The sequence below is a fragment of the Molossus molossus genome, unplaced genomic scaffold, assembly GCF_014108415.1.
Source record: "Molossus molossus isolate mMolMol1 unplaced genomic scaffold, mMolMol1.p scaffold_m16_p_12, whole genome shotgun sequence".
Classification (NCBI taxonomy): Eukaryota; Metazoa; Chordata; class Mammalia; order Chiroptera; family Molossidae; genus Molossus; species Molossus molossus.
The window spans coordinates 73185581-73212392 of record NW_023425347.1 but is presented as its reverse complement, the minus strand read 5'-3'; the positions used below and the strand labels follow the sequence as shown (position 1 = coordinate 73212392).

At 51.3% G+C, this 26812-nt stretch overlaps 1 protein-coding gene across 1 annotated transcript; it reads left to right on the top strand.

Moving 5' to 3' along the window:
• The first annotated feature begins 7322 nt into the window (after positions 1 to 7322).
• Positions 7323 to 26410, top strand: TIE1 (tyrosine kinase with immunoglobulin like and EGF like domains 1). The gene is given in 25 exon segments (XM_036255701.1): positions 7323 to 7388; positions 7562 to 7717; positions 11477 to 11794; positions 11878 to 11988; positions 13376 to 13531; positions 13677 to 13808; positions 13967 to 14107; positions 14320 to 14448; positions 15242 to 15387; positions 15616 to 15760; positions 16823 to 16981; positions 17142 to 17279; positions 17475 to 17706; positions 17708 to 17734; positions 18195 to 18514; positions 18658 to 18848; positions 21400 to 21610; positions 21774 to 21884; positions 22092 to 22282; positions 23275 to 23388; positions 23493 to 23563; positions 24704 to 24744; positions 24831 to 24927; positions 25011 to 25110; positions 26042 to 26410. Coding segments are annotated over 24 exon segments (3411 nt in total). The 5' UTR covers positions 7323 to 7388; positions 7562 to 7659; the 3' UTR covers positions 26114 to 26410.
• The last annotated feature ends 402 nt before the right edge of the window (positions 26411 to 26812 follow it).

The following is a 26812-nucleotide window of genomic DNA, read 5'->3' as shown; positions in this document are numbered from 1 at the left end:
GACCAAACTGGAATTACAACGAAAATAAAGACAAATCATCGGGAAAATGCAACAGAAAAGCAGTTTGCGAGGACTATATAACCAGGGACCCTGACTCGATCCTGGTAGGATTGCAGAGGCACAAGAGGGAGGCTGGGAGCCCACAGACAGCAGCAGCCTTAGCTGTGAGCAACGCCCTCGGGAATTAAACTCCCAAGCAGCTCCACAGCCCAGAGCAGGGACAGACTAAAATAGCCACAGCCACTCACCTTGGGCTGTGGCAGAGGGAGGGCAGACTGAACTGGAACTGTGTATGGACACTCGGGTTGTGGAGGGCACTCAGAGCTTTTGCTGAGTTGCAGCCATGCAGGACGGTGGCTTCCCAGGGCTCTGGGGAGAGGTGGTGGCCCCTCCCTCGGAGATTCAACCCCACCCAGGTGGGCCATTGAAATAAAATTTGAAGCTCATTAACAACCAGCATCTGCCCCACCCTCAGGAAATCCCCTTACACTGAGCACCTGAGGGAGTTTTTAATTCAACTGAGAACCCGAGGCTCTTCAAGTAACTGCTACTGATAGCATCCAGGCAAAAAGCTAGAGGATAACTGAACAATTCCTGGGCTAGCAACTCTAACCAGGAAAGTAAGACATGACAGTGGTGTTTAACATGGGTCCTCCCTCGCTTATCCAAACCCAGGAGAGGGAGCCACAAACAGCAGAACACCAACACCCACAAAAAAACCAAACCAAAACAAAACAAAAAAACATGGCAGGCCCCAAAGCCCCCTGTGATAGCCCAAATGGTGAAACAAAGAAACGAATGCCAAATGAAAGAACAAGAGGCCTCTACCGAAGATGAGATAAATGAGGAGCAGTTAAGCAAGTTAACAGAGCTAGAATTCAGAGCCATGATCTTGAAGAAGCTTAACAGCATGAGTAAGGATATCAACACCATGAGTTAAGACATAGAAATGTTGAAAATCAACCAAGTGGATATTAAAAACCACCAAGAAGAAATGGAGAATAACATATCAGAAATAAAGAACACATTGGAATGTCTAAACAGCATAGTAGAGGAAGCTGGGGACCTGATCAGTGAATTAGAAGTCAGGGTAGAAAAAATCAACCAATCAGAGAACCAAAAGGAAAAAACAATTAAAAAACAGGAAGACAGCTTAAGGGAACTGTAGGATAACTGGCAACGTAATAATATTCACATCATAGGGGTCCCCAAAGAACAAGAAAATGAGCAAGGGTTAGAGAATATATTTGAAGAAATAGTGACAGAAAACTTCCCTAATTTGGTGAAGGAAGAAGGCATTCAAGTTCAAGAAGCACAAAGAGCCCCAAGTAAGAAGAACCCAAACAGGCCCACACCAAGACACATAGTAATTAAAATGCCAAAAATTAAAGACAAAGAGAGAAACCTAAAAGCAGCAAGAAATAAGCAACAGGTTACCTACAGAGGAACCCCCATAAGGCTCTCAGCTGACTTCTCAACAGAAACACTACAGGCCAGAAGGGAATGGGATGAAGTAATCAAGGTCATGAAAAACAAGGATCTGAATCCAAGACTACTCTACCAAGCAAGACTATCATTCAAAATAGAAGGTCAAATAAAGAGCTTCCCAGACAAAAAAGACTAAGGGAATACATTAGCACCAAATCAGCACTGCAAGAAATGTTAAAAGGACTGCTGTAATTAGTAGAAGAAAGAGGAAGAAATATATTACCACATTAAACACAAATGGCAATAAATAAGTACATATCAATAATCACCTTAAATGTAAATGGATTGAATGTTCCCATAAAGAGACACAGAGTAGCTGATTGGATAAGAAAGCATGACTCATCTATATGTTGTTTACAAGAGACCCACCTCACAACAAAAGACTCACATAGGTTGAAAGTGAATGGATGGAAAAAAATCTTCCAAGCAAACAGAAAGAAAAAAGCTGGGGTAGCAATACTCATATCTGATAAAATAACTTTCAAAATGAAGGCCATAACTAGAGACAAAGAAGGCTACTACATAATATTGAAAGGATCAATCCAACAGGAAGATATAACCTTAATAAACATATATGCACCCAATATAGGAGCACTAAAATATATTAAAAATGTTCTGAAGGACTTCAAAGGAGAAATCGACAGCAATACAATCATAGCAGGGGACTTCAACACCCCACTGACATCACTGGATAGATCCTCTAGACAAAAAATTAGCAAGGAAACAGAGACTCTAAATGAAGCGCTAGACCAAATGTATTTAATAGATATCTACAGAGAATTACACCAAAAACTAGAGAATTGACATTCTTCTCAAGTGCACATGGGACATTCTCAAAGATAGACCACATGATAGGACACAAACTAAATCTCTACAAGTTCAAGAAGATTGATATCATATCAAGCATCTTCTCAGATCACAATGGCATGAAACTAGAAATCAATTGCAACAAGAACACGCAAAGACATTTGAACACATGGAGGCTAAATAGCATGTTATTAAACAATAAATGGGTTACCGAGGAGATCAAGGAAGAAATTAAAAACTTCCTGGAAACCAATGAAAATGAACACACAACAACACAAAATCTATGGGATGGAGCGAAAGCAGTTCTGAGAGGGAAGTTCATAGCAATACAGGCCTACCTCAAGAAACAAGAAAAACTTCTAATAGACTATCTAACCTCACAACTTAAAGAACTAGAAAGCAAACAAAGAGAAAACTCCAGAGCAAGTAGAAGGAAGGAAATAGTAAAGATCAGAGCAGAAATAAATGCCATTGAGACAAAAAAAAAACACAAAAAACAATTCAAAGAATCAATGAAACAAAGAGCTATTTTTTTGAAAGGATAAACAAGATTGATGGATCCCTAGCTAGACTCACCAAGAAACAAAGAGAGAGAACCCAAATACACAAAATCAGAAATGAAAGAGGAGAAGTAACAACTGACACCACAGAAATACAAAAGATCATTAACAACTACCATGAACAATTATATGGCAACAAATTTGACAATCTAAGCTAAATGGACAAATTTCTAGAAACACATAGTCTCCCAAAACTGGACTGGGAAGAGAGAGAAAACTTGAACAGACTCATAACAACTAAAAAAATTGAAGATGTAATCAAAATTCTCCCAGTAAACAAAAGCCCAGGTCCAGATGGCTTCACGGGGGAGTTTTACCAAACATTCAAAAAAGAACTAACACCCATTCTCCTCAAACGATTTCAAAAAATTCAAGAAGAAAGACTTCCAAACTTGTTTTATGAGGCCAGCATAATTCTAATTCCAAAACCAGAAAAAGACACTACAAAGAAAGAAAACTACAGGCCAATATCCCTGATGAACATAGACGCCAAAATCCTGAACAAAATATTAGCAAATCGGATCCAGCAATACATCAAAAAAATTATTCACCATGACCAAGTGGGATTCATCCCAGGGATGCAAGGCTGGTACAATATTCACAAATCAATAAATGTGATACACCACATAAACAAAATGAGGAATAAAAACCACATAATCATATCAATAGATGCTGAAAAAGCATTCGACGAAATCCAGCATTCATTTCTGATGAAAATGCTCAGCAATGTGGGAATAGAGAGATCTCAACATAATAAAGGCCATATATGAAAGACCTACAGCCAACATCATACTCAATGGGCAGAAACTAAAAGCACTTCCCTTAAGAACAGGAACAGACAGGGATTCCCTCTTTCACTACTCTTATTTAACATAGTACTGGAAGTCTTAGCCATTGCAATCAGATATGAAGAAAAAATAAAAGGGATCCAAATTGGAAAGCAGGAAGTGAAACTGTCATTATTTGCAGATGATATGATATTATACATAGAAAACCCTAAAGACTCAATCAAAAATCTACTAGACTTAATAAATGAATTTGGCAAAGTAGCAGGATACAAAATTAACGTCAAGAAATTGACGGCATTCTTGTACACCAATGATGAACTCACAGAAAGAGAAACTGAAAAAACTATCCCATTTACCATAGCGGCAAAAAAATTAAGATACCTAGGAATAAACTTAACAAAAGAAGCAAAGGACCTATTTGCAGAAAACTACAGGACATTGAAAAAAGAAATAGAGGAAGATATAAAAAAGTGGAAGCACATACCTTGTTCATCGATTAGAAGAATTAACATCATTAAAATGTCCATATTACCCAAAGCGATCTATAGATTCAATGCAATTCCCTTCAAAATACCAACGACATATTTCACAGAACTAGAACAAATACATCAAAAGTTCATATGGAACCAAAAAAGACCTCGAATAGCCACAGCAGTCTTTAAAAAGAAGGACAAAGTAGGTGGGATCACAATACCGGATATCAGGTTATACTACAAAGCTACTGTAATCAAAACAGCCTGGTACTGGTACAAGAATAGGCATATAGAACAGTGGAACAGAACAGAGAACCTAGAAATGGACCCAAGACATTATGCTCAATTAATATTTGACAACGGAGGCAAGAGCATACAGTGGAGTAAAGACAGCCTCTTTAATAAACGGTGTTGGGAAAATTGGACAGCTACATGCAAAAAAATGAAACTAGACCATCAACTTACACCATACACAAAAATGAACTCAAAATGGATAAAAGACTTAAATGTGACCCGTGAATCCATAAAAGTCCTAGAAGAAAATGTAGGCAACAAAATTTCGGACATCATACACAGCAGAATTTTCACTGATACATCACCTAAGGCAACAGAAACAAAGGAAAAAATGAACACATGGGACTACATCAAACTGAAAAGCTTCTGCACAGCAAAAGAAACAACCATCAAAATGGAAAGGCAACCCACTATATGGGAGAACATCATTGCCAATGATACATCAGATAAGGGGTTAATTTCCAAAATATATAGAGTACTCATACAACTCAACAAAAGGAAGACAAAGAACCCAGTTAAAAAATGGGCAGAGGAGCTAAATAGATACCTCTCCAAATAGGGCATACAAATGGCCAAGAGACACATGAAGAAATGCTCAACATCACTAACCATCAGAGAGATGCAAATTAAAACAACTATGAGGTATCACCTCACACCTGTTAGAATGGCCGCCATCAACAAATCATCAAACAAGTGTTGGTGAGGTTGTGGAGAAAAGGGACTCTAGTACACTGCTGGTGGGAATGCAGACTGGTGCAGCCACTGTGGAAAACACTATGGTGTTACCTCAAAAAATTAAAAATTGAATTGCCATTTGACCCAGTGATCCCACTTCTAGGAATATACCCTAAAAAGCCTGAAACACCAATCAGAAAGAATATATGTACCCCCCATGTTCATAGCAGCACTATTTACAATAGCTAAGATCTGGAAACAGCCCAAGTGTCCATCAGTAGATGAATGGATAAAAAAGCAGTGGTACATATACACAATGGAGTACTATGCAGCTGTAAGAAAGAAAGATCTCTTATCCTTTCAGATGACATGGAGGGACCTGGAAAGTATTATCGTAAGCAAAACAAGCCAAGCAGAAAAAACAAATACCACATGATCTCACTTATTTGTGGAATATAATGAACATAACAGTCTGAGGAATAGGGTAAACCCAGGGACGTGGAAGTAGGGTACAGACTGACAACCCTCAGAAGAGGAGGTGGTGGGGGAGGGAAGAGATAAACCACAGAACTTATATGCATGTACGCATAACCAATGGACATGGACAACAAAGCTGGGGATGGGGAGGTGTCAATGGGATAAAAACAGAGACACATCTGTAACAAAAATAAAATACAATAAATAAAAAAAATAAAAATTAAATTAAAAAGAAACTTTTTTTTAGAGAGAGAGAAAAAAACATTGATTTGTTGTTCTATGTATTTATGCATTCATTGGCTGCTTCTTGTATGTGCCCTGACTGGAGATCAAGCCCACAACCTTGGGACGATGCTCTAATCAATTGAGCTTCCCTGTCAGGACTGAAGTATCTGTCATTTTCAAGAAGAGATGCTGCCCAAGTGCTCTCTGTACTTTTCCAAAATTACATCAGCCCACCAGAAGCAAGGAGGAAATTCCACAAAAGTGTAGTTTGCCTACAACCCTGTGAGAAAAACTACCCCAGCACGTCCCTGCTCCCTTCTCATGCCAGATCCAAAGATCTTGGCACCAAGAGCTAAAGTCAAAGGCATCAACCACACCCTCCCACCCCTATTCCCACTCCCACCTGAGTCTTGTGCAGAGAAAGCTATTCTCAGCCTCAGACGTAGGAATGGAGTGTCCATAGGCCTACAGAGCGGGGTCTTCCCTGATCCTTTTTCATGCTCAAAGCTTCTCCTGGGACCTCTCGGGGATTTTTCAGAAGAGCTCTAGGACTAAGCCAGCTCAACCCCCTGAAGGGACTTAACTTCCCCAGGACAGTGACAGGTCCAAAGGCAAGTCCAGTCTTCACCCCAGAACAGACTCTGGAAAGATGTTCCAGCCCCAGAGGGAGGGTTTAGACTTCCAAACCCAAGTCACCTAAGCTGGCACCAGGTCTCATCCCCACCCCAACCATCCATTCCAGGCCAGAGGGGCCACAGATCTCACCAGTGAGCCCCAGACATCTGATGGCTCCAAGACCTCTGTTCCCTGCAAGGACACACACACACACACACACACACACACACACACCCCTGTGGGCATTCCACGCCTGCAGGTCATGGTCTGTTCTAGAAACTGCCAGTGGTGGCACCAGGCGAGGCATTGGTGCCAGGGCAGTGAGAGACGCGGGGGCACAGCAAAAGCAAGATCCATGGGGCTTTGCCGTGGGGCTGGGACCACCCAGGCTGTCGTCAGCCCTCAAGAGGAAGTGCGCTCCTGGGCAGACTTCTGAGGCCCCAGTGCTCAGGGACAGACAGGGTTTGCTGAAAAATGAATGCCTCTGTTAGTGGCCTCAGCTGAGGACTGTAAATGCAAGACTCTCTGAGTCTGCTTAACACATGCCCTTGAGGAGTAACTAAGTCAGAAGTTCAAGCCCCAGCTTTGCCATGACCTCAGCATGCCCTCAAGCACTGCAGGCCTCAGTTGCCCATCTGTAAAATAAGAGCTACACAAGATAGAAGCAAAGTCCTTGTTTGCCCTGGTGTGAGTTCTTTAGCTCCTCCGAGTGCGCACATTCATGAGCCCACAAAGATCCTCACGTTAATACGTGAACGCTCTCCAGGACACCCATGTAACTGTGTCCTGGGGCACACGAGAAATCGTGTGGGTTGTCCTGTGTGTATGTGCTGAGTGGGAGGGGAGACCCAGAACCATATCCTCCCCCTTCCCTCCTCAATAGGCGGAAGCCACTGGCTTCCTCCCTTTCCTGCCTCCTGTGTTCTGGCAAGACTGAAGACCAAGGAGAGAAAAGGGGATGGAAAAATCAGCCCAACAGTCTCCAGGTCTGACTTTACCACAACCCTCCCCCCACCTCTAGTGACCCCATTCCAGGGCCTTCTAGGCCACACCCACCCCCAGCATGTGGAGGTCACACTGGGGGCCTAGAAGCCCAGAAGCAGGATAAGTCCTTCCCACCCTTCCCACCCAAGCCACCTCATTTCCTCTTCCTCCCCAGCACCAACACTCACTGACTAGCACAGGCTGAGCAGCCAGACCCAGAGTCATTGACCGTGGGCCCGGCTTGTCCTGGTTGGCCCAGTCAGCCTCCGGAGTATGGTCTGGCTGGGGCCCCCTTTGCTGCTCGTCATCATCTTCCTGGCTTCTCATGTTGGTAAGTCTCCCCCAAGCCACGCCACACCCAGCCCCCAAGGCCCTGATTCTCCAGTAAATCCTATCATCACTGTCATCACTTTCATCCATACTGTGATCAGCTAGAAAGTGAGATTAGGCCCAGGGAAACCTAGAAAGTGGGATCAGGTGTTAGACAGCACTGCAGTCTGGGGTTGAAGAAGGGAAGGGGAGGGGAGGGGAGGGGAGGAGAGGGGAGGAGAGAAGAAGAGAGGGAGAGGGGAGGGGAGGGGTAGAACAATGTTGGATCTTAGGATCAGTGGGGAACATCAGGGCCTACAAAGTTTTCAGTGAATGTTAATAGGGTCATTGTATTGCATTCATTTAATTATTCACTTGACAAACATTCATCAAGAACCAACAATATTCCAGGAGCTGTGCTAAATGGTGGGCCATTAGTTGAGAGGCAGACAGCCTCCAGACCTGCACAGCGAGATTAAAGGATGCTGACCTCCTATGGCTGTTATGGGGTTTAAATGAGGTAATTTACAAAAAACAATTGGCACAATGCACGGCACTTGGTGAGGGCTTCTGAATAAGTGGTAGCCAATTCCTTCGGTGTGCTGGCCGAAGAGGACTAGAATGCAGGGGCTGCCTTTGAGTGGTTCATACTCTAGTAGGGAACACAGGAGGTGGGGTGAGCGCTAAACACATAGACAGAAGGAGCTCCCAAGTAGCACTTACTCCGCCTTGGGCAGTAGATAAAAAGGGGGTCTTGAAAGACTTCCCTAAGACCAGCTGTCTTCATTCCAGACAAGTCTGGAAGTGCCTGGGAGAGAAGGTTCCTAAAGAACACAGCAGGAGGGGCAGGCAGCCTGTGAGCAGCAAGGAGCTCAAGAGCATGCCCTTTATCCTGAGGGCAATAGGGAGCCATGGGAGGTTGTAGGCTAGAGCCACAAGGCCTTCGCTGGATCACTTTGGAGGATGAGCTGAGAAAGGAGGGATGTGGCTGTTGGGATGGCCCAAGTGGGTAAGAGTGTGGGCTAGGCAAGGGCGGGCTTACAGATGGGGAAAAAGTTAAAAGGTTTTGAGGAAATATGATTTGCAGAATTTTGTGACTGATTAGGGCAGCCAGTATAGTGCTTAAAGGTATGGACTTTAGAGTCAGAAAACCTGGCTCTGCCAGTTACTAATTGTATGACCTTGGGCAAGTACGTCTCTGAGTCTTCCTTCCCTGGCTATAAAATCGGGGTAATAACACCCACCTCCCCAGATAGTTAGGATGATAAAATGAGAACATAAATAAAGCACCTGGCATACAATTGACCTCCAATAAACATTAATTACTATGACAGGAGTTTGAGATGACTCCGAAGTTTGTGTCTCAGGAGGCTGGTGCCATCCGCTGAGTCAGGGAGCACTGAAGAGAAGCAGGTTAGCCCTGGCTGGGTGGCTCAGTTGATTGTAGAGTCATTTCATACACCAAAAGGTTTTGGGTTCAATCCCAGTCAAGGTACATACCTAGGCTGCAGGTTCAACCCCCAGTCAGGGTGCATACAGGAGCCAACTGATCAGTGTTTCTCTCTCACATTGATGTTTCTCTTCCTCCACTTTCCTCTCTCTCTCTCTCTTAAATTATATATATCTCCATCCATCCTTGAGTGAGGATTTAAAAAATACGTGTTTGAGGAAAGCTGATAGGTTGTCCCAGGGCTATTGACTCAGGTGATCTTAAAGCCAAGGGGGAGAAGGAGCATGCTCAAGGAAGCCTGTAGAATAATTACCACCCTCCTCTGTAAGTGGAAAGACATCAACTTCACTGAAGGGTATGAGGCTCCCTTGGAAATCAGGTGCTTAGCACATGGCAGGCAGTCATCAGATGTTAGCTTCACTTACCCATGGTAGACTTTCGAAGAATATTCATTGATAAGCTAAGAGGCATTTAAGCTAATTACTTGGCAGTTAGCAGGCAGGAATGAGGAAGAGGGGCTCAGAAAGGTGCGGGGTCATGGGGCTGAGGAGCCTCGAAGGGCTCACCGTGGTCAGGCCTGGTCTGCAGCCCACTCTGTGCCTTACATTATATGCCCCAGTCACACTGAATTTGAACATCGCCCTGTCTGCACCATAATATTTTTCATTCCACATCTTTTTTTTTTTATCCTCACCTGAGGATAGTTTTGCATTTATCTTCAGATAGAGCTGGAGGGAGAGAGAGAGAGAGAGAGAGAGACATCACTATAAGAGAGACACATCGACTGGCTGCCACCCACAGGACCTCAACCCGGGCTGGGGACAAACTGCAACAGAGATATGTGCCCTTAGCGAGGACTGAACCCAGGTCTCTCTGGTCGGTGGGCTGACGCTCTAACCACTGAGAAACCGACCAGGGCTCATTCCACATCTTTACTCAGGCTGTGGCCTCTGCCTAGAATACCCTTTCTTACCACTGACCTCTCCCCCCTGCTATTCTCCTCACCCTTCCATGTCCTCCTTCCATGTTCAGCGTTAAGTCCCTCCAGGGGAGGTCTCCATCTCCCAGAAGGCATCTCTTCATCCTCTGCCATGGGTCAGGCACCCATCCTCTGTGCTTCCCCAAAGGCACCCTGCATTTGATAGCGTGTCCATGCCTGTCTTCCCAGCAAGGCCTGCAGTGCTGTGGAAGTCGAAGACCCGCGGCCCACCTTGGTCTCTGCACGTCGACCCGGTGCCTGCCCTCGTCTCTGGCTTTTCACAGGGCCCACAGCTCTCTTCCTTTCTGCCCCACAACCACCTGGCTGCAGAACCCAGCCTTTCCCGTCTTAAATCCCAGCACAGCAAATGTGTCTAGATTTATTTCTGGAGTGACAGGGAGGGGTCCCTCCAAGGCCCCCTATGCTCCTTGGCTCTCCCAGCCTGCACCTTCTTAGTGGGGAGCAGGGAGAGGGGCTCCCTTGGCAGAGCAGTTTGAGAGACAGGTCAGGAGAACGGGTTTGAGGGGGAATAAAAAGGAAACAGAGCACCGGTCAGCTTGCTCAGTGGTTAGAGCGTCCCATTAGAGCATTGGCCCAGGGATCAAAGAGTCATGGGTTCGATTCTGCTCAAGAGTGTGTACCTTGGTTGCGGTTCAGTCCTTGGCCCTGTGGGAGGCAACCAGTCAGTGTGTCTTTCACATTGATGGTTTCTCTCTCTCTCTCTCTCTCTCTCTCTCTCCCCCCTTCTTCCTCCTTCTCTCCCACTCTGTCTGAAGATAAATTGAAAACTATCCTTGGATGAGGATTTAAAAAAAAAAAAAAAGCAAGCCCTGGCCGGTTGCTCAGTGGTTAGAGTGTCGGTCTGCGGTCTAGAGAGACCTGGGTTCAATTCCCGCTGAGGGCATGTACCTTGGTTGCAGTTTGTCCCCAGCCCTGGTTGGGTCGTGCAGGTGGCAGCCACTCGATGTGTCCCTTTCACGTCGATGTTTCTCCTCTCTCCTCGTCCTCCCACTCTATCTGAACAAAAAATGGAAAAATGTCCTCGGGTGAGGATTTAAAAAAAAGGAAACGGAGACAGGGAGCATAGATCATTCTTTCCAAAGCTGGGCTGCAAAGGGAAGCCATCTGGCAGGAGGAGGGTGGGGGGGATGAGGCCAGAGAAGGGGCTTTGTTTTTGTTTTTGCTCTGTTCCCATGAAGAGGCTTGAGGAAAGGGGTCAGTGCAGGGAAGGGGCAGGAAGGGATGGGGAGGAAATGCCTGCCTAAGTGCAGTGCCTGAAGGTGGGGAAGAGGGGGTAAGGAGGGAGGAAGGTTGGGGACCCAGTCAGATGGAGGACTGCTGTCCCTTCCCAGGTGCTGCGGTGGACCTGACGCTGCTGGCCGACCTGCGCCGCACGGAGCCACACCGGTTCTACCTGACCTGCGTGTCCGGGGAGGTGGGCGCGGGCAGGGGCTCCGATGCCTGGGGCCAGGCCTTGGTGCTGGAGAAAGACGACCGCATCGTGCGCACACCCCGGCCCCGGCAGCCACCGCAGCTGGCTCTCAACGGCTCACAGCGGATCACGCTGAGCGGCTTCTCCAAGCCCTCAGACCTGGTGGGGGTCTTCTCCTGCGTGGGCGGCACCGGGGCCCGACGCACCAGCATCCTTTACGTGCACAACAGCCCGGGAGGTAAGTCTGGCCCGCTGTCCGCTGTGCGGAGGGAGAGGAGAGGCTGCCTTTGACCACTGACCGCACCTCCACCCACCCTGCAGCCCAGCTGCTCCCCGACAAAGTCACACACACGGTGAACAAAGGCGACACAGCTGTGCTTTCCGCGCGTGTGCTCAAGGAGAAGCAGACAGATGTGATCTGGAAGAGCAACGGTGAGGGGAGCATTTGAGCTGGTTGGGCAGGTAAACCCACAGATCTGACACCCCGACACCTCCCTGGCCAACCTTGGGCCCTTATATACCTATCATTCCCATACACCTGTTACCCCCTGGCCAACCTGCAGGGCTCCCTCTGCCCTGGACCAGGTCCATGGAAGCACCTGCATCAGTTCTCCTGCACCCAGAGAACCGATGGCATCGTGGTCACCTACCTACTGCTCTGTCACCCCCAAATTAGCACTACCTTAAACCCTCACTTTTGACACTCCCCTGGGGGCTAGCAGGTACATAGCCCACGTAGCGGGAGCGGCAGTTCCCATGGGGAAGAGAACTGGTAACCTTGTCCCAGCACAGGCAGGGAAAGTCTAGTCTCTTCTGGACATTTGTCCAGATGTGTGCTGGGGCCTGGTGAGACCTGGGGAGCTCAGCCACCCCATGGGAGGAAGCTGTTTTCCTCTGGTCCCAAAGATTCCTGCCTCGGCCCTCAGACCCACAGCCCTGTTGCTGCCTTTTGGGTTCCTGGGCTCCTGAAGGAGGAGGACTCTTCCCTTGGGCCAAGGGGTTCGCCTGCTGAGCTCCCAGCTTTCTGAAGCCATGTGGATAGTCAGGTAGACCGGGGCTCCCTAAAGTCTCCATTCAGCCCTGAGCAAAAAGCCAAGCAGGGTGTGGGGCAGGCACAGGGTCTGCAGGTCCGGGAGGGAGACCTCCTGGGAGAAATCCCGCAGTAGGTGACACCTGAACTGTGCCTCACAGAAGGAATGGGAATTAGCCAGACAAAGAAGGAGGGAGAGCAAAGGCAGGAATGGAAACCAGTAATTCCGGAATTCAAGAATTTTAGGAGCCAGGCAGGGTGTGGAGAGGTATGGGGCTAGAGAGCTATGCAGTGGCCAAAGGGTGACAGAGAAAATGATGTGCTAGGGAGTGGGATGTGGTCCTGGGGGCAGTGGGAACTGCTGCAGAGAGGAAGCAGGGAGCTGCAGAGGAGTCTGTTGCAAAAAACAAACAAAAACAATAAAAAAGAAAAGCAACCAACAAACAAAAACCACTGCTGAGTAGAGGGCAGATGGGAAAGGGGGGGACTGGAGGCAGAGAGACCGACCACTCGGGAGGCTATGAGAAGTGGGGACCAGGGTGGTGGGTGCCAGTGGGCCTGGAGAGAAGAGGACAGTTTAGATGAGGAGACAGACTGATTTACTGCTAGATTCTGGAGAGAGGATGCTTCCCAGCTTTCTGGCTTGTGTACAAACGCTCACGGGTGCTTCCCCCAGGTCAGACTGCAGTGCATGATGCACATCGATGTGACCTGGGCAGAGATGCGCAGAGGGAGGGGACACCAGCTCTCACATGGTGCTGAGGCCCCTGACCCGCTTATGCCCCCCAGGATCCTACTTCTATACCCTGGACTGGCATGATGCCCAGGATGGGCGGTTCCTGCTGCAGCTCCCAAATGCACAGCCACCACTGAGCGGCATCTACAGTGCCACCTACCTGGAAGCCAGCCCCCTGGGCAGCGCCTTCTTTCGGCTCATCGTGCGGGGTTAGGGGCAGAGAGCAGAGGTGGCGGGTGGTGCGGGAGGTTGGGAATCTTGTGGGTACTTCCTTTGGGTCCTCAGGGCTGCCCCCCTCCTCGGCAGCAGTGGTCAGGTGGGCGAGGGTCATCTGCTGAAAGCACATTCCTCCAGGCTGTGGGGCAGGGCGCTGGGGACCAGGCTGTACCAAGGAATGCCCAGGCTGCCTGCATGGAGGTGTCTGCCATGACCAGGACGGCGAGTGTGTGTGCCCCCCGGGATTCACTGGTACCCACTGTGAGAAAGGTAAGGAGGGGGGGGAGCTAGGACCTAGGCAGGACAGGATGCCTGGCTGGGGGAAGACCCTTGAACCATGGGGATGGAGCTTAAAAGATGAGAGTGCCAAGTAGGTCCCAGACCCTGGGTCCCAACAGAGGCTCCTACACCACATGCCCTCCTTCCAGCCTGCAGAGAGGGCCGTTTTGGGCAGAGCTGCCAGGAGCAGTGCCCAAGCACGTCAGGCTGCCGGGGCCTCACCTTCTGCCTCCCAGACCCCTACGGTTGTTCTTGTGCCTCTGGCTGGAGAGGAAGCCAGTGTCAGGAAGGTATGCGCTAACCCCCCCTCCATGGTCCCCAACCCAGAGAGCTTGCCACAAGCCTGGCCTGGACCCTTTGCTCTGGCCCTGACTTGCACACCAAGCTTTCTACAGTCCCCTGCTCACCTGCCCAGTGCCCTCTCCACCCAGCCTGTCATTATCCAGGCCCCAGCTGTGCCCCCTGACCTGTGCCCTTCTAACCACACCCCTTCTGTTCCCAGCCTGTGCCCCTGGCCATTTTGGGGCTGATTGCAGCCTCCAGTGCCAGTGTCAGAATGGCGGCACTTGTGACCGCTTCAGTGGCTGTGTGTGCCCCTCCGGGTGGCATGGAGCACACTGTGAGAAGTCAGGTATGAACACAGGGATCTCAGACCCTTCAAGACAAGCCAAACTTCACCAGACATAGTTCCTGTGAACGCTCCTAAGTCCTGCCCTTGGGGAGCTCAGGGTCTGGAAGGTGTTTCCAGTACCCCGTCTGCACCACCATCCAGAGATAGCAGCAGCCCAGAGTGGGTGGTAGCCCAGAGGAGGCCCCGGCCAGCCTGAGGGGTCAGAGAGGGCTTCTCGGAAGAGGTGAGATCTGAGATGGGATATGAAGGACGAGAGAGAGATGGCTAGGCAAAGGCTGGGGTAGCAGGACAGTGGCATAAGGGGAGGCTGGCAGTGGTCAGAGGAGGTCACACCTGAGGGACTCTGAATGGCGAGCCAAATGGTTTTCACTTAGTGTAGTAGGGGCAGGAAGGAATTGTTGCAGAGGCACAAGGTGGTCAGATTGATGCTTCAGAAAGGACCCCAGCTGCTGGGTAAAGAGGGGGACAGGAAACCCAGATGGGCTGTGGCAGGGCCCAGAAACGAATGAGGTCTGACCAGTGTTCTGACCACGAGGCTGAGGCTGCGAGGGCCCCGGTTTTGGTATGAAAGGATCTTAGGAGGTGAGGGGCTCAGGAGGCGGACTGCGGCTGGTTAGAGGTGGGGCACAAGGGCTCCGAGAGCTTACACGGGACCGTGCTGACTTTCAGGCTTGAGTGACAGGGCAGATGGCAGCGCCTCCACTGAGATGCATGACACAGGACGAAGGGCACTTTGGTGGCCATGTGTCTGCCCCTGTGACAGCTCCAGGATGAGTGTCCTTTCTCTCCCCAGACCGGATTCCCCAGATCCTAGATGTGGCCTCAGAACTGGAGTTCAACTTGGGGACGGTGCCCCGTATCAACTGTGCAGCTGCTGGGAACCCCTTCCCAGTACCGGGCAACATGGAGCTCCACAAGCCAGACGGCACCGTCCTACTGGTCAGTCCCACGACCCCAGCCAGCCCCCCGACAGCTTTACAGTTGGTCCTTCAGACCTCTGACCCCTCAGGGCTTTCTGCAAGCTCTACCCACTGGCTCAAATGGGGTCTAGCTGATTGCTGAGGGGCTACCTCCTGGCCTCTGTCCCCTTGTCAGTCTAGACAGACATGTGGCCGCCACATGGATGTATGTTATCTTTGGTTTGTCCCCTTCCCCTGCCTCTCTCAGTCTACCAAGGCCATTGTGGAGCCAGATAGGACTACAGCTGAGTTCGAGGTGCCACGTTTGACTCTTGGAGACAGTGGGCTCTGGGAATGCCGTGTGTCCACCTCTGGTGGTCAAGACAGCCAGCGCTTCAAGGTCAATGTCAAAGGTCAGTGATGTTCATGGAGGATGGGCAGCAGGCAGAGTAGGCACTAGCCGATACTGCTGAGACTGGGCATCGTAGCAGGAAGGGCAAGGGCATTTAAGGTCACAGCCCAGTACCAGGCAAAGAAGAGGGCATATGGTCAACCAGAGGTCTGGGCTGGGCAATGTCAGGGTGGGAGCACCGCTCTGTCCCATCTGGAAGGGACATGCCGTGCCCTGGAAATGGGACACCGTCTGGCCTCACCCAGCCTCCTGCCTGGCCATGCTTGTCCTCTCCACCTCCCACAGTGGCCTTTAGCTCGCCTCTGGGATGCTACTTCCCCCTCTGACCCACACCACAGGGCACTCAGTGCCAGGACAGGGTGACCTGCTCCACTTCCCAGAGGTGAACTGAGGAGGGAGCTGCCAGTGCCCAGGACAGCTCAGAACAGAGCATGCCCACCTGGCCCAGGTGTCCCTTCACCCTCTCCAGCACCATTCACACCCCCTGCCCCCTCTGGGTTCCTCTCCCTCTGCTCCCGCACTCCCTGCTCCCCACATAAGCCCAGACCTCTCTCACTTCCTCCCCCTCACTCTTCACACTTGCTCACCACCCCTCCCACCCATCTGCAGCCCCCTCCACCACCAGGAAATTCTAGCCTGGCCGCGGGGCTCCACCCCGGTCTTTCTCTTCTCTCTCCCCAGGCTTTGGACCCAGACAATTTGGGTCCTAATCCTCACTCTGCAAATTCCTAGCTTCATCCCTGAAGCAGGTTACTTAGCCCCTCACAGCTTGTTTCTCTCTCAGATGAAGGTGTCAGCACTCACTTCATAGTATTGCCGTGAAGAGTAAAGTAGACCATACACTAAACGTAGCGTAGCGCCGGAGCCTTGTGCCCACGCTGCCCACAGGCAGAAGCCTGTCCTCCTTGGGCCCTGGCCGCTCTGCTCATCTGTCGAAGTTGATCTTCCCAGTCCAGATCCAAACCGAGACCAAGGGTCTTTGTTGGCCAGAACATAGAGTCCTCTCATGTTTCTGAGGATCGGTGGGCTTTCTGAGCCATGCCTTACCCGAGTCTCCTGGCAGTGCCCCCGGTGCCCCTGACTGCTCCTAGGCTCCTGGCCAAGCAGAGCCGCCAGCTCGTGGTGTCCCCGCTGGTGTCCTACTCTGGGGATGGACCCATTACCTCTGTCCGCCTGCACTACCAGCCTCAGGACAGCGCCGTGGCCTGGTCTGCCATTGTGGGTGAGTGGGAGGGCTGGGGAGGGCTGGGGCGGGACAGGGTGTTGGGTAATAATGAGGGGAGAACGGAGGGGAGGGAGAGTGGTTTGAGGGAAGAGAGGAAAGGAGAATGGTGGCTTCTGGAAAAGACTAAATGATGTATGCTGTTGCACCCCGCCCTCAGTGGACCCCAGTGAGAACGTGACGTTAATGAACCTCAGGCCGAAGACAGGATACAATGTCCTTGTGCAGCTGAGCCGACCAGGGGAAGGAGGGGAGGGGGCCTGGGGGCCTCCCACCCTCATGACCACAGACTGTCTTGGTGAGAGGCCCAGAGTCATCCTTTCCTGTCCCCCAGGGGTTACTGTCCTGTGCACTCAGGGGTTGTCAATCTTATCCACCCCACGGGCCCCTGCCTTTCCCACTGGAGGTTGTCCCACCTGTCCCCTGAGGATCACTGTCCTGTCCAGGCCCAAGGACTCACTGGAGAGTTCTGACCCCTGACCTCTGGCCCCAGAGCCCTTGTTGCAACCAAGGCTGGAGGGCTGGCATGTGGAGGGCCCTGACCGGTTGCGAGTGAGCTGGTCCTCACCCTCGGTGCCTGGGCCACTGGTGGGCGATGGTTTCCTGCTGCGCCTGTGGGACAGGGCACGGGGACAGGAGCAGCAGGAGAAGGTCTCATCCCCCCAGGCTCGCCCCGCCCTCCTGACCAGACTCATGCCTGACACCCACTACCTCCTGGATGTGCGACTACCACTGCACCCTCCTGGGCCCTGCCCCATGCACACGGGCTTCTGCCCTCAGCCGTATGCTTGAGGAGGGGGAAGGGCGCAGAATGAGGGGAGGACAGGGGACACATGAGACCCAAAAGGACATGAGAGGTTACAGGAGACTGGATGGATATGGAGAAAACCCAGGGCACGTGGAAAACACAGGCCCAGGAGGACCTACAGCATCAGGCAGACATGGACACGGGGAGGACGTGGGCGGACAACAGGGCATGTGGGGTGGGGGAGGACTAGGACACCGCGAGGGTCTGGAACCCCAGGGAGACTTGGGATAGCAGGACAATAAAGGGAAGCAGAAGCTCAAGGGTGAAGGGGACCACAGGGAGAGGAATTCAGCCCAAGAGGGAAGGCGGAGGCTGGAAGGGCAGCTCCCATTCTGGGGTCCTCAGAGGGGACACTGCTAGAGCGACGATGTGCCTGACCCCACAGCTCCACCACTTGTCCTGTCTGAGCCCTGCCTTTCCATCCCATCTCTCAGGGCCCCCAGCCCCCCGGCACCTCTATGCAAAGGCCCTCTCAGACTCTGAGATCCAGCTGACGTGGCAGCGCCCGGAGGCTCTGGCTGGACCTATATCCAAGTATATCGTGGAGGTGCAGGTGGCTGGGGGCTCAGGAGACCCACTGTGGATGGATGTGGACCGGCCAGAGGAGACCAGCACCATCGTCCGCAGCCTCAATGCCAGCACACGCTACTTCTTCCGTGTGCGGGCCAGTGTCCAGGGTCCCGGTGACTGGAGCAATATTGCAGAAGAGTCCACCCTGGGCAATGGTGAGAGAGCAGGGCCCTAGGCCTGCCATCCCCGATCCCTGCCTGGCACTGGGATCTCTGGCCTCTCCCTCTGTGACCCCATGGTGGCCTCTGGGTTTCCTGACCCAGGCGTCCCTATGATCTGCCCCTCTTATTGTGTCCAGGGCTTCAGAGTGAGGGCCCAGTCCAAGAGATCCGGGCAGCTAAAGAGGGCCTAGATCAACAGCTGATCCTGGCCGTGGTGGGCTCCATGTCTGCCACCTGCCTCACCATCCTCGCCGCCCTCCTAGCCCTGGTGTGCATCCGCAGAAGCTGCCTGCACCGCAGACGCACCTTCACCTACCAGTCAGGATCGGTCAGTCACCACCACCCCCGACCAGCCTGAGGCACATGCATGCAGACCCTATGTATATATGTTCCTACCTGTGTACAGACAAGTACTTGTAAACCCGAGAGAGAGAGAGAGAGTGTGTGTGTGTGTGTGTGTGTGTGTGGTGTGTGTGTGGTGTGTGTGCATGTTTGGTGCGAGTATAAAACTACACCTAATGACACTCAGGGCATAAGATATAGTTTTCTTTATTTCTCTAAAACTGACTCGGCTGATGAGCCCATTGCCATTAGTGGTGAAATAGTTCCTATTTCTAGTTCAGAATAACTCAGCTGTGTCTATATTTCACTATGATCCGTTCAAGATTCTCCCCCTTCTCCATGGGGATGATCTGAGCCTACGCGGCACAGTGATATCACGGAGGGGCAGCCGGGCTTCATGCGGCCTCTGTCCTGGCATCCCTCCCCCGCTTGGGAGCAGCTTCCGTCTGCACACAGCTGTGGCTGATGGGCTCAGCCCTCCTCTGGCCTCCTGCCAACAGGCTACTCATTCTGTGAGCTACTCATCCCATCCTCCATCCTTGCAAATCCCAGGTCTTTCTTGGGGAGACTTAAGGACTCTGGGGTGCGTCCCTGTGCCCTGCGGACGACAACATATTCATTGACCCTCAGACCCATTGTACAACTCCTTATCCAGCTGTTTCTCCCACCCTAGAGTTGTACTGGGCCTGCGGCCTCACCATTGCTCCTGGAGAAAGGAAACACGAGCTTCCACTCTTCCTGGCTTCCCTGCAAACCTGTCTGGGTTTTCTGTCCTTCTCTCGTCCTTAGGAGTGAGGGGAGGGTGCTGGCTCATCCTCCAGGATGCAGTGTCATCTCTTCTTGTCACTTCCTCCCATTTCTTACCTCCTCCCACCTCTCTCCCCACTCCCTGGTCCTGTCTCCTCTGAGACCTTCGCTGCTGCTGCAACTTATGACCTGAACTCTGCCCTTGGTCCTCCATGCCTGGCTCTTGATATTTACAACCCAGCTTTGACATTTCAAAAAAAGACCCTCTTCTCTTTCAAGGGCTGATCCTTGTGCTAGAAAGCCTAGAGTCCAAAGCTATTGTCTCTGCCGTGCCTTTAAAAACTCCTTTCAGTGATTCAATTGGCTTCTTTGTTCAGGCTGCATGGGCCCGCTCTCTGTGGTCAGTGTGCACAGAAAGCTGCCACGGCTGTGGAGGGGGAGGGGAATGGGTACAAAGGTTGGGGAAAGGAGGTGGGAAAGCAGCCTTTAACATATATATTATGCTAACATATATCAAGATACACCCCTGCTACGTGTGCCTGCTTGTGGGTATGTGCACATGAATGTGTGCCGTGTGTGCAAGCATGCATATGTCCCCATGAGCACCCCCATGTGTATATGCCTCTGTCCCTCTCCTTGTGCCCCTCCATGTGCACATCCATGGGGACCTCTGCATGGACCCACCTGCCTACAGTACCACCACTAGAACATGCATGTGCCTGCTGGTATGTGTCTTCAGCCCTCCGTGTCTCATGCAAATCAATGTGACCCATGTCCCCACGCCTTCCCCATCAACCTGGGGTCTCCTAGGGAGCCCCACCATCATGACTGTCTTAGTGGCTCTCCCAGTTCTCATATTAGCAGCTAACCTTGTCCTGTTCTACTGTTCCCTTCTCCTGCACCTTGCCCAGGTGGCCCAGCTCCTACTCATTTGGGAGGAGTGAGTGTTCCTCTTTGTTAGGGTCTTTCTATCTTTAGGCCCCAGGGTAGTTCGAGAGCTATGGGTGAACATCAAGTGGGTGGATGGTAGAATCTGCTTCTGCTACTGTGGGGAAGAAAGTTCGTCCACAGATCTCAGCAACTCAGAGCTCAGCATGTAGTAGGTGCTCAATAAATGAACCCTAGCCTTGGCCAGTGTGGCTCAGTTGGTGGGACGTTGTCCCGTGCACTGATGGCTTGCAGGTTTGACTCCTGGCCAGGGTACATGTCCAGGTTGTGGGCTTAATCCCTGTAGGGGACATGCAGGAGGCAGCCAATCCATGTTTCACTCTCACATCAATGTTTCTCTCTCCCTTTCTCTCTCTCAAAAACAATATTAAAAATAATAAATAAATAAACAAAGAAACCCTAGCCCACTGCCAAGGCTGGAATCCTCTCCAGACCATCCCTGGTGACAAAAAAGCATGGTTGTGGGATCAGCTCACTGCTTTCCATCACAACTCATTCCACTTGCCTTTCTATTTTAAATGTTAGAAATCTCCTCCTCCTGTTGACTCAGATTGTGGCTTCTAGCAACCTTACTCTTCCAGTTCTTCCAGTGTCCCTCACGCCTGACCCCCAGGCCACAGTCTCTCTCCGTGGATGTCTGTCCACCTAAAGGCCCACCCATGGCTCCCTCTCCCATGATTCTGCCTCAGTATGTGTCCTCTGTCTAAGTGTGTGTCCCTGGCTGACAACTGGGATGTCCTCTGTCTGGGTCTCCATTTGCTCCACTTTTTGTTTATTTGTGCCTCTTGCTGACCCCATGTCTCTTGCATGGACTGGCTCCCCACTTGTCCCATCCTGCGAAGGGCGAGGAGACCATCCTGCAGTTCAGCTCAGGTACCTTGACGCTGACCCGAAGACCAAAACCACAGCCAGAGCCTCTGAGTTACCCGGTGCTGGAGTGGGAGGACATAACCTTTGAGGACCTCATCGGGGAAGGAAACTTTGGCCAGGTCATCCGGGCCATGATCAAGAAGGACGGGCTCAAGATGAATGCAGCCATCAAGATGCTGAAAGGTCTGCTGGGAGTGACCTTTGACCCCAGCCTTGACCTTCTCCTTTGTCCCACAGAGATCAGGCCCCACCTGACTCCCTCCAGTAACTGACCCCAGCTCTTACCAGCTCATGCCCTTGCTCCAGGATCATTTCTGGCTAAAGTAATACTGTATTCTGTACACAGAATATGCCTCTGAAAATGACCATCGTGACTTTGCGGGAGAACTAGAAGTTCTGTGCAAATTGGGGCATCACCCCAATATCATCAACCTCTTAGGAGCCTGCGAGAACCGAGGTGAGCCCCCAATTTATCACCTACCCCTTCTTCAGAACCCCCATCAACAGCCACCCTCGTCAGCACCTTGCTGGGAGCTTCAGGGTTACCTCAACATCACTGCTCATTCTCCTTCATGCTTCAGGCTCCCCGTCTGCTGTTGGTGGTACCCACTGCCACCAGGTTGCCTGTATACGAACTACCACCATGTATCTCCCCACCTCCCAGGTTACTTGTATATTGCAATTGAATATGCCCCCTATGGGAACCTGCTAGATTTTCTGCGGAAAAGCCGGGTCCTGGAAACAGACCCAGCTTTTGCTCGAGAACATGGAACGGCCTCCACCCTCAGCTCCCGGCAGCTGCTGCGCTTTGCCAGTGATGCTGCCAACGGCATGCAGTACCTGAGTGAGAAGCAGGTGTGTGAGTGTGTGTGAGTGCAGGGAGGGCGGGCGGGGGTGCTAGAGGGGGAGGGGAGGCCACTGCACCCACCTCAGGAGACAAATCAGCGGGCTCTAATTGGATATGGATTGAGGAATCGAGAGGACATGACCCCCAGGTGCTGGCCTGGGCGAGTGGGTGAGAGAGCAGGATGGGAAGCAGGTCTGGAGGAGGGGCTGCATTTGAAGCATTGGAGGAGCATCTTGGTGGAGGTGTTGAGTTAGCAGTTGTGGATACCAGCCTAGAACTCAGGAGAGGCCTGGGCTGGAGACAACAGTCTGGGAACTGTCACTCAGCAGATGGTGGCGCTAATGGTGAGGGAGGGGGTGAGACCTACCAAGAGAAGGTAAAGGAGGAGCAGAGAGTGGAGGCTGGAACCCAAGTCCAAGGATCCCTGCTTGAATGAAGGGAGAGAGGGCAGCAGTACTAGGGCCACATGAACTGGAGAGAGCACTTTAAAGGCGGTAGAGTTTTAAGTACCTTTGAAAGCAGAGGGGCACAGCACAGAGGGAGGGGTTGATGGGTAGCAGTCTCTGAAGAAGGGACGAGTGGAGAGGACTTGGAACTCGAGAGAAAGGGTCAATTTGTGCAAGAAAAGGACCTTCCCCACTCTCATCAATTAAGGGAGAGAAGAGGTTGGGAGAGAGGAAGGTAGGGAGCATGCAAAGAGGGGGAGGTACAGTAAGGTCACCCAAGAAAAGCCCACCATTGTCCCAGGAAGAGGGATACACCTCAGCCTGGCCATGGCCATATCACGGAAAGGAAGGGCTGATGGCAGCCAGCACTGTGGTTTTTCTCAGGGAGCAGTCGCTGTTCCGGGGGGAGGCCCCAGGTGGGTGGGAGGAAGGATAGGGGCTACTAAATGCCTTGAGGATGGACATGAAAACAGGCTGTGGGTAGGCCCTCACTGGCCCAGGAGTCCTGGGCTCACTCACCCCCAGTCTTCCCTGACTTCTGACCGTGCCTGCAGTTCATCCACAGGGACCTGGCTGCCCGAAATGTTCTGGTCGGAGAGAACCTGGCCTCCAAGATTGCCGACTTTGGCCTTTCTCGTGGGGAGGAGGTCTATGTGAAGAAGACCATGGTAAGACTCAGACCTCCCTCGGGTTCCATGCCTGGCCCTGCTCCCCAGAGCCCTCTAAACAGGCCCTTCCTCCTCACCAATCCCTCAAGCCCACTCTGTCCTAGGGGCGTCTCCCTGTGCGCTGGATGGCCATCGAGTCCCTGAACTACAGCGTCTATACCACCAAGAGTGACGTGTGAGTGCGGGGCAGGAGGGGGTAGGAGGGCTGGGTCTCCCAAGGATGCACACAGGCATAACCCGGACACATCTCAGACTTGTCTCACGTAGTCCTAGGCATGACTTTGATGTCCCCAGGGTGTGTTCCAGGTGAGGCATAGGTGGTGCAGGTGTATCGTGGGTATATCCTGGTGATGCCCAGTATCTTAGTGGGAAGGAAAGGGAGCTAGCTGGAGGGAAGCTTTGTCTTAGAAGGTGATTCAGGGGTAGGATTGGGGTAGGGGTAGTTTGGGGTGGTGTTTGTCTAAGAGACTGGGGGATGCCTTAGAGATGTTTGGGGATGCTGGTGGATAATGCCCTGGTGAATGGGGAGAGACCACTCAGGAATGCTCTTACCTTCCTCTCTAAAAGACAGGGTCATCCCCATATGAGGACCTAACCAGAACATGACCCCCAAGACTCCTCTATGCACCCCTCCCGCAAACAACCATCTTGGCACACCCCTCCCCCTCTGGGAAACCGAGCCTGCCCAGTCCTCCAGCCCTGGCTCTGCCTATTTGCCCCAAGCCCTGGCCAGCCCTGCTCACTCTCTACCACATCGACCACCCCTCTGATCATCACTTGTCTTCTTCCTTCTTCTGTTCCCAAACTCCCTAGGTTTCTCCCCCCACTAGAACTCCTACCCTGGCCTCACCTGACTCGCACATGAATGAAGATTGTTTCACTATAAGAGCCAGTTAAGAGCAAGGGCTTTGGGGCCAAATTGCCAGGGTTTGAATCCCAGTTCTTCCACTTACTAGCAGTGTGACCTTGGGCAATCTAGCAAGCCTCTCATTGCCTCAGTGTCTCCATCTATAAAATGGGGATAATGGCATAGGGTTGGTGTGAAGGTTAAATGTATTAACACACACAGTAAATGGTCAGTGCCTGGCCCATAGTAAATGTGTGATAGAAGATGTTAGCTATGATTACTCTGAGCCTGACAGGAACCATGAAGGAGTTTCAATGGAGCAGTGACCACAGCTGACCAAGGCCGGAGACTTCCAGAATAGGCACATGCACGAGCTGGGATGGGCTGCAAACCTGGGGTAGGGTAGGTAGACACCAAAATGCTTGCCCCAGGGCCTAAAGGTAACTAAGTGCCTCCTCCTCATTTCAGCTGGTCCTTTGGGGTACTCCTCTGGGAGATCGTGAGCCTTGGTGAGTCCCACACTCCCATTCCCCAGGGTGCCCCCACCTTCCCCTTCTGGGGTCCTGGGCTGAGGGAGCTGTATCCCCTCCTGTAGGGGGCACACCCTACTGTGGCATGACCTGTGCTGAGCTCTATGAGAAGCTGCCTCAGGGATACCGCATGGAGCAGCCTCGGAACTGTGATGATGAAGTGTGAGTTGCCTCAGCCGTGAGCCCTGGGACCCCATCACCCCAGTTGGGCCTGACCCCTCATCTCAGCAATGCCCCATCTACAGATATGAGCTGATGCGTCAGTGCTGGCGGGACCGTCCGTATGAGCGACCCCCCTTTGCCCAGATTGCATTGCAGCTGGGCCGAATGCTGGAAGCCAGGAAGGTGAGAGGACTGGGGGTGGACTTCCCTCGCACAGCAGCCAGCGCCAGCCCCTGGGTCCCCACCCTCACCGCTGACGGCCACCACAGCTAGGCCCGGCCCCAGGATGCAGCCCCCCATTCCGGTTCTCAATAGGTTGGACATTAGGTTCTTCTGAATTTTTCCAAGGTCACTGCTAACCCAGCAGCAAATCCCTCTCTAGGTCCCCGGTCCCAGACTGTTTTCCTGTCCTCTGCTGGAGCCATCAGCCCATTCTCATCTAGGACACCTCTCCCCACCTGTCACAGAGCCAGAGAGCAATGAATGAATGGTCAACTAACCATATGGATGCATGGATGATATAGGAACTGAATGAATAAATAGAATTAGTGGATGGATGATATAATCACATGGTACAATCATATGAAAAAACACATGATCAAATAACTGAATCTAATACCATGTGAATAAATGAATTTATCAAATAAATATAAATGAAGAAAATATCAAAATAAATGTAATACATTTATAAATGCAAAGAGTTCCTCATATGAATTAATTAATGACTAAATAGCTAAGGAACTAGTAAAGTATCTTAAGAATTAGGAATGATCAAATGACAATATAAATGGGTAAATTGTCAAAAACAGCTTTATAAAGATGAATAAGTGAATGAATGAATGAATGAATGAATGAGCAAACAGTTCACTGGATGAGTGCATGAAAAAAATTCCAACTAACAATTGTGTCAAGGGCCCCTCACCTGCGCCTCCAACTGTGGTGTAATGCCCTGCTGTTCTGGGCTGGTGAGGGCTGCCCTTGACCATGGGGCCATCCTGAGTCTCCAGAACAAACCAGTGTCTTTTCAAGTACCCCAACCACATGGAAGCCAAGGCCCTCCAGGCCAGAGTTGCCCCCATCCCTGGCCCCCACTAAAGCTTGCTCTGCTCCCCAGGCCTATGTGAACATGTCGCTGTTTGAGAACTTCACTTATGCGGGCATCGACGCTACAGCTGAAGAGGCCTGAGCTGCCATCCAGGCAGACTGGCTCTGCTGGCCAGAGCCAACCGCTCTCCAACCTATGACTTCTGATCCTTGAGCTGCCTCAAGGATTTGGTTTTTAACTTAAGGAAGAAAAGAAGGGATCCAGGGAAGGGATGGACTTAGGGGAATGGGGTCCTTATCCTTTGAAGTTGCTCCCCTGCCTCCTGCACTGCTCTTACAGCTACTGCACATCCTTCCTTCTAGGTCGCCTGCTCCACAGATGTGCTCCTCTTCTCCCGCACTCAAACCCCTGCTTCTGCTCCTCCACCCAGGCCACCGCTCACACCGCTAACATGCCCTGTCCAGCTACTCCCCACTCCCGGCCTTGTAATCAGAAAAAAATAAATGCTCTGAGCAGCTCCATCCAATGTCTTCCTTTTACTGCTGGCCAACCCCAGGGAAAAGTTGAACCAAAGACAGAGAAACTGGACTTTCCAGGGAAAGATGCTGTTCCTAGTTAATGTTATAGACCCAATCCCTCTGTTCAAGATGTCTCTCCATGATGGGAGGTGTTCTAGAAGAACATTTTACACCACTCCTGTATCTTTGTCATATGAGAAGTCCAGTTTTCCCCCGGTCTCCTCACTACTCTCCAGCTCCATCACCAGCGTGTCTCCCTGTGTCTCTAGGTGGCTGCCAGTCTAGCATTCTTGGCTCTGTCCGAACAGCCCATGCCAGGGTC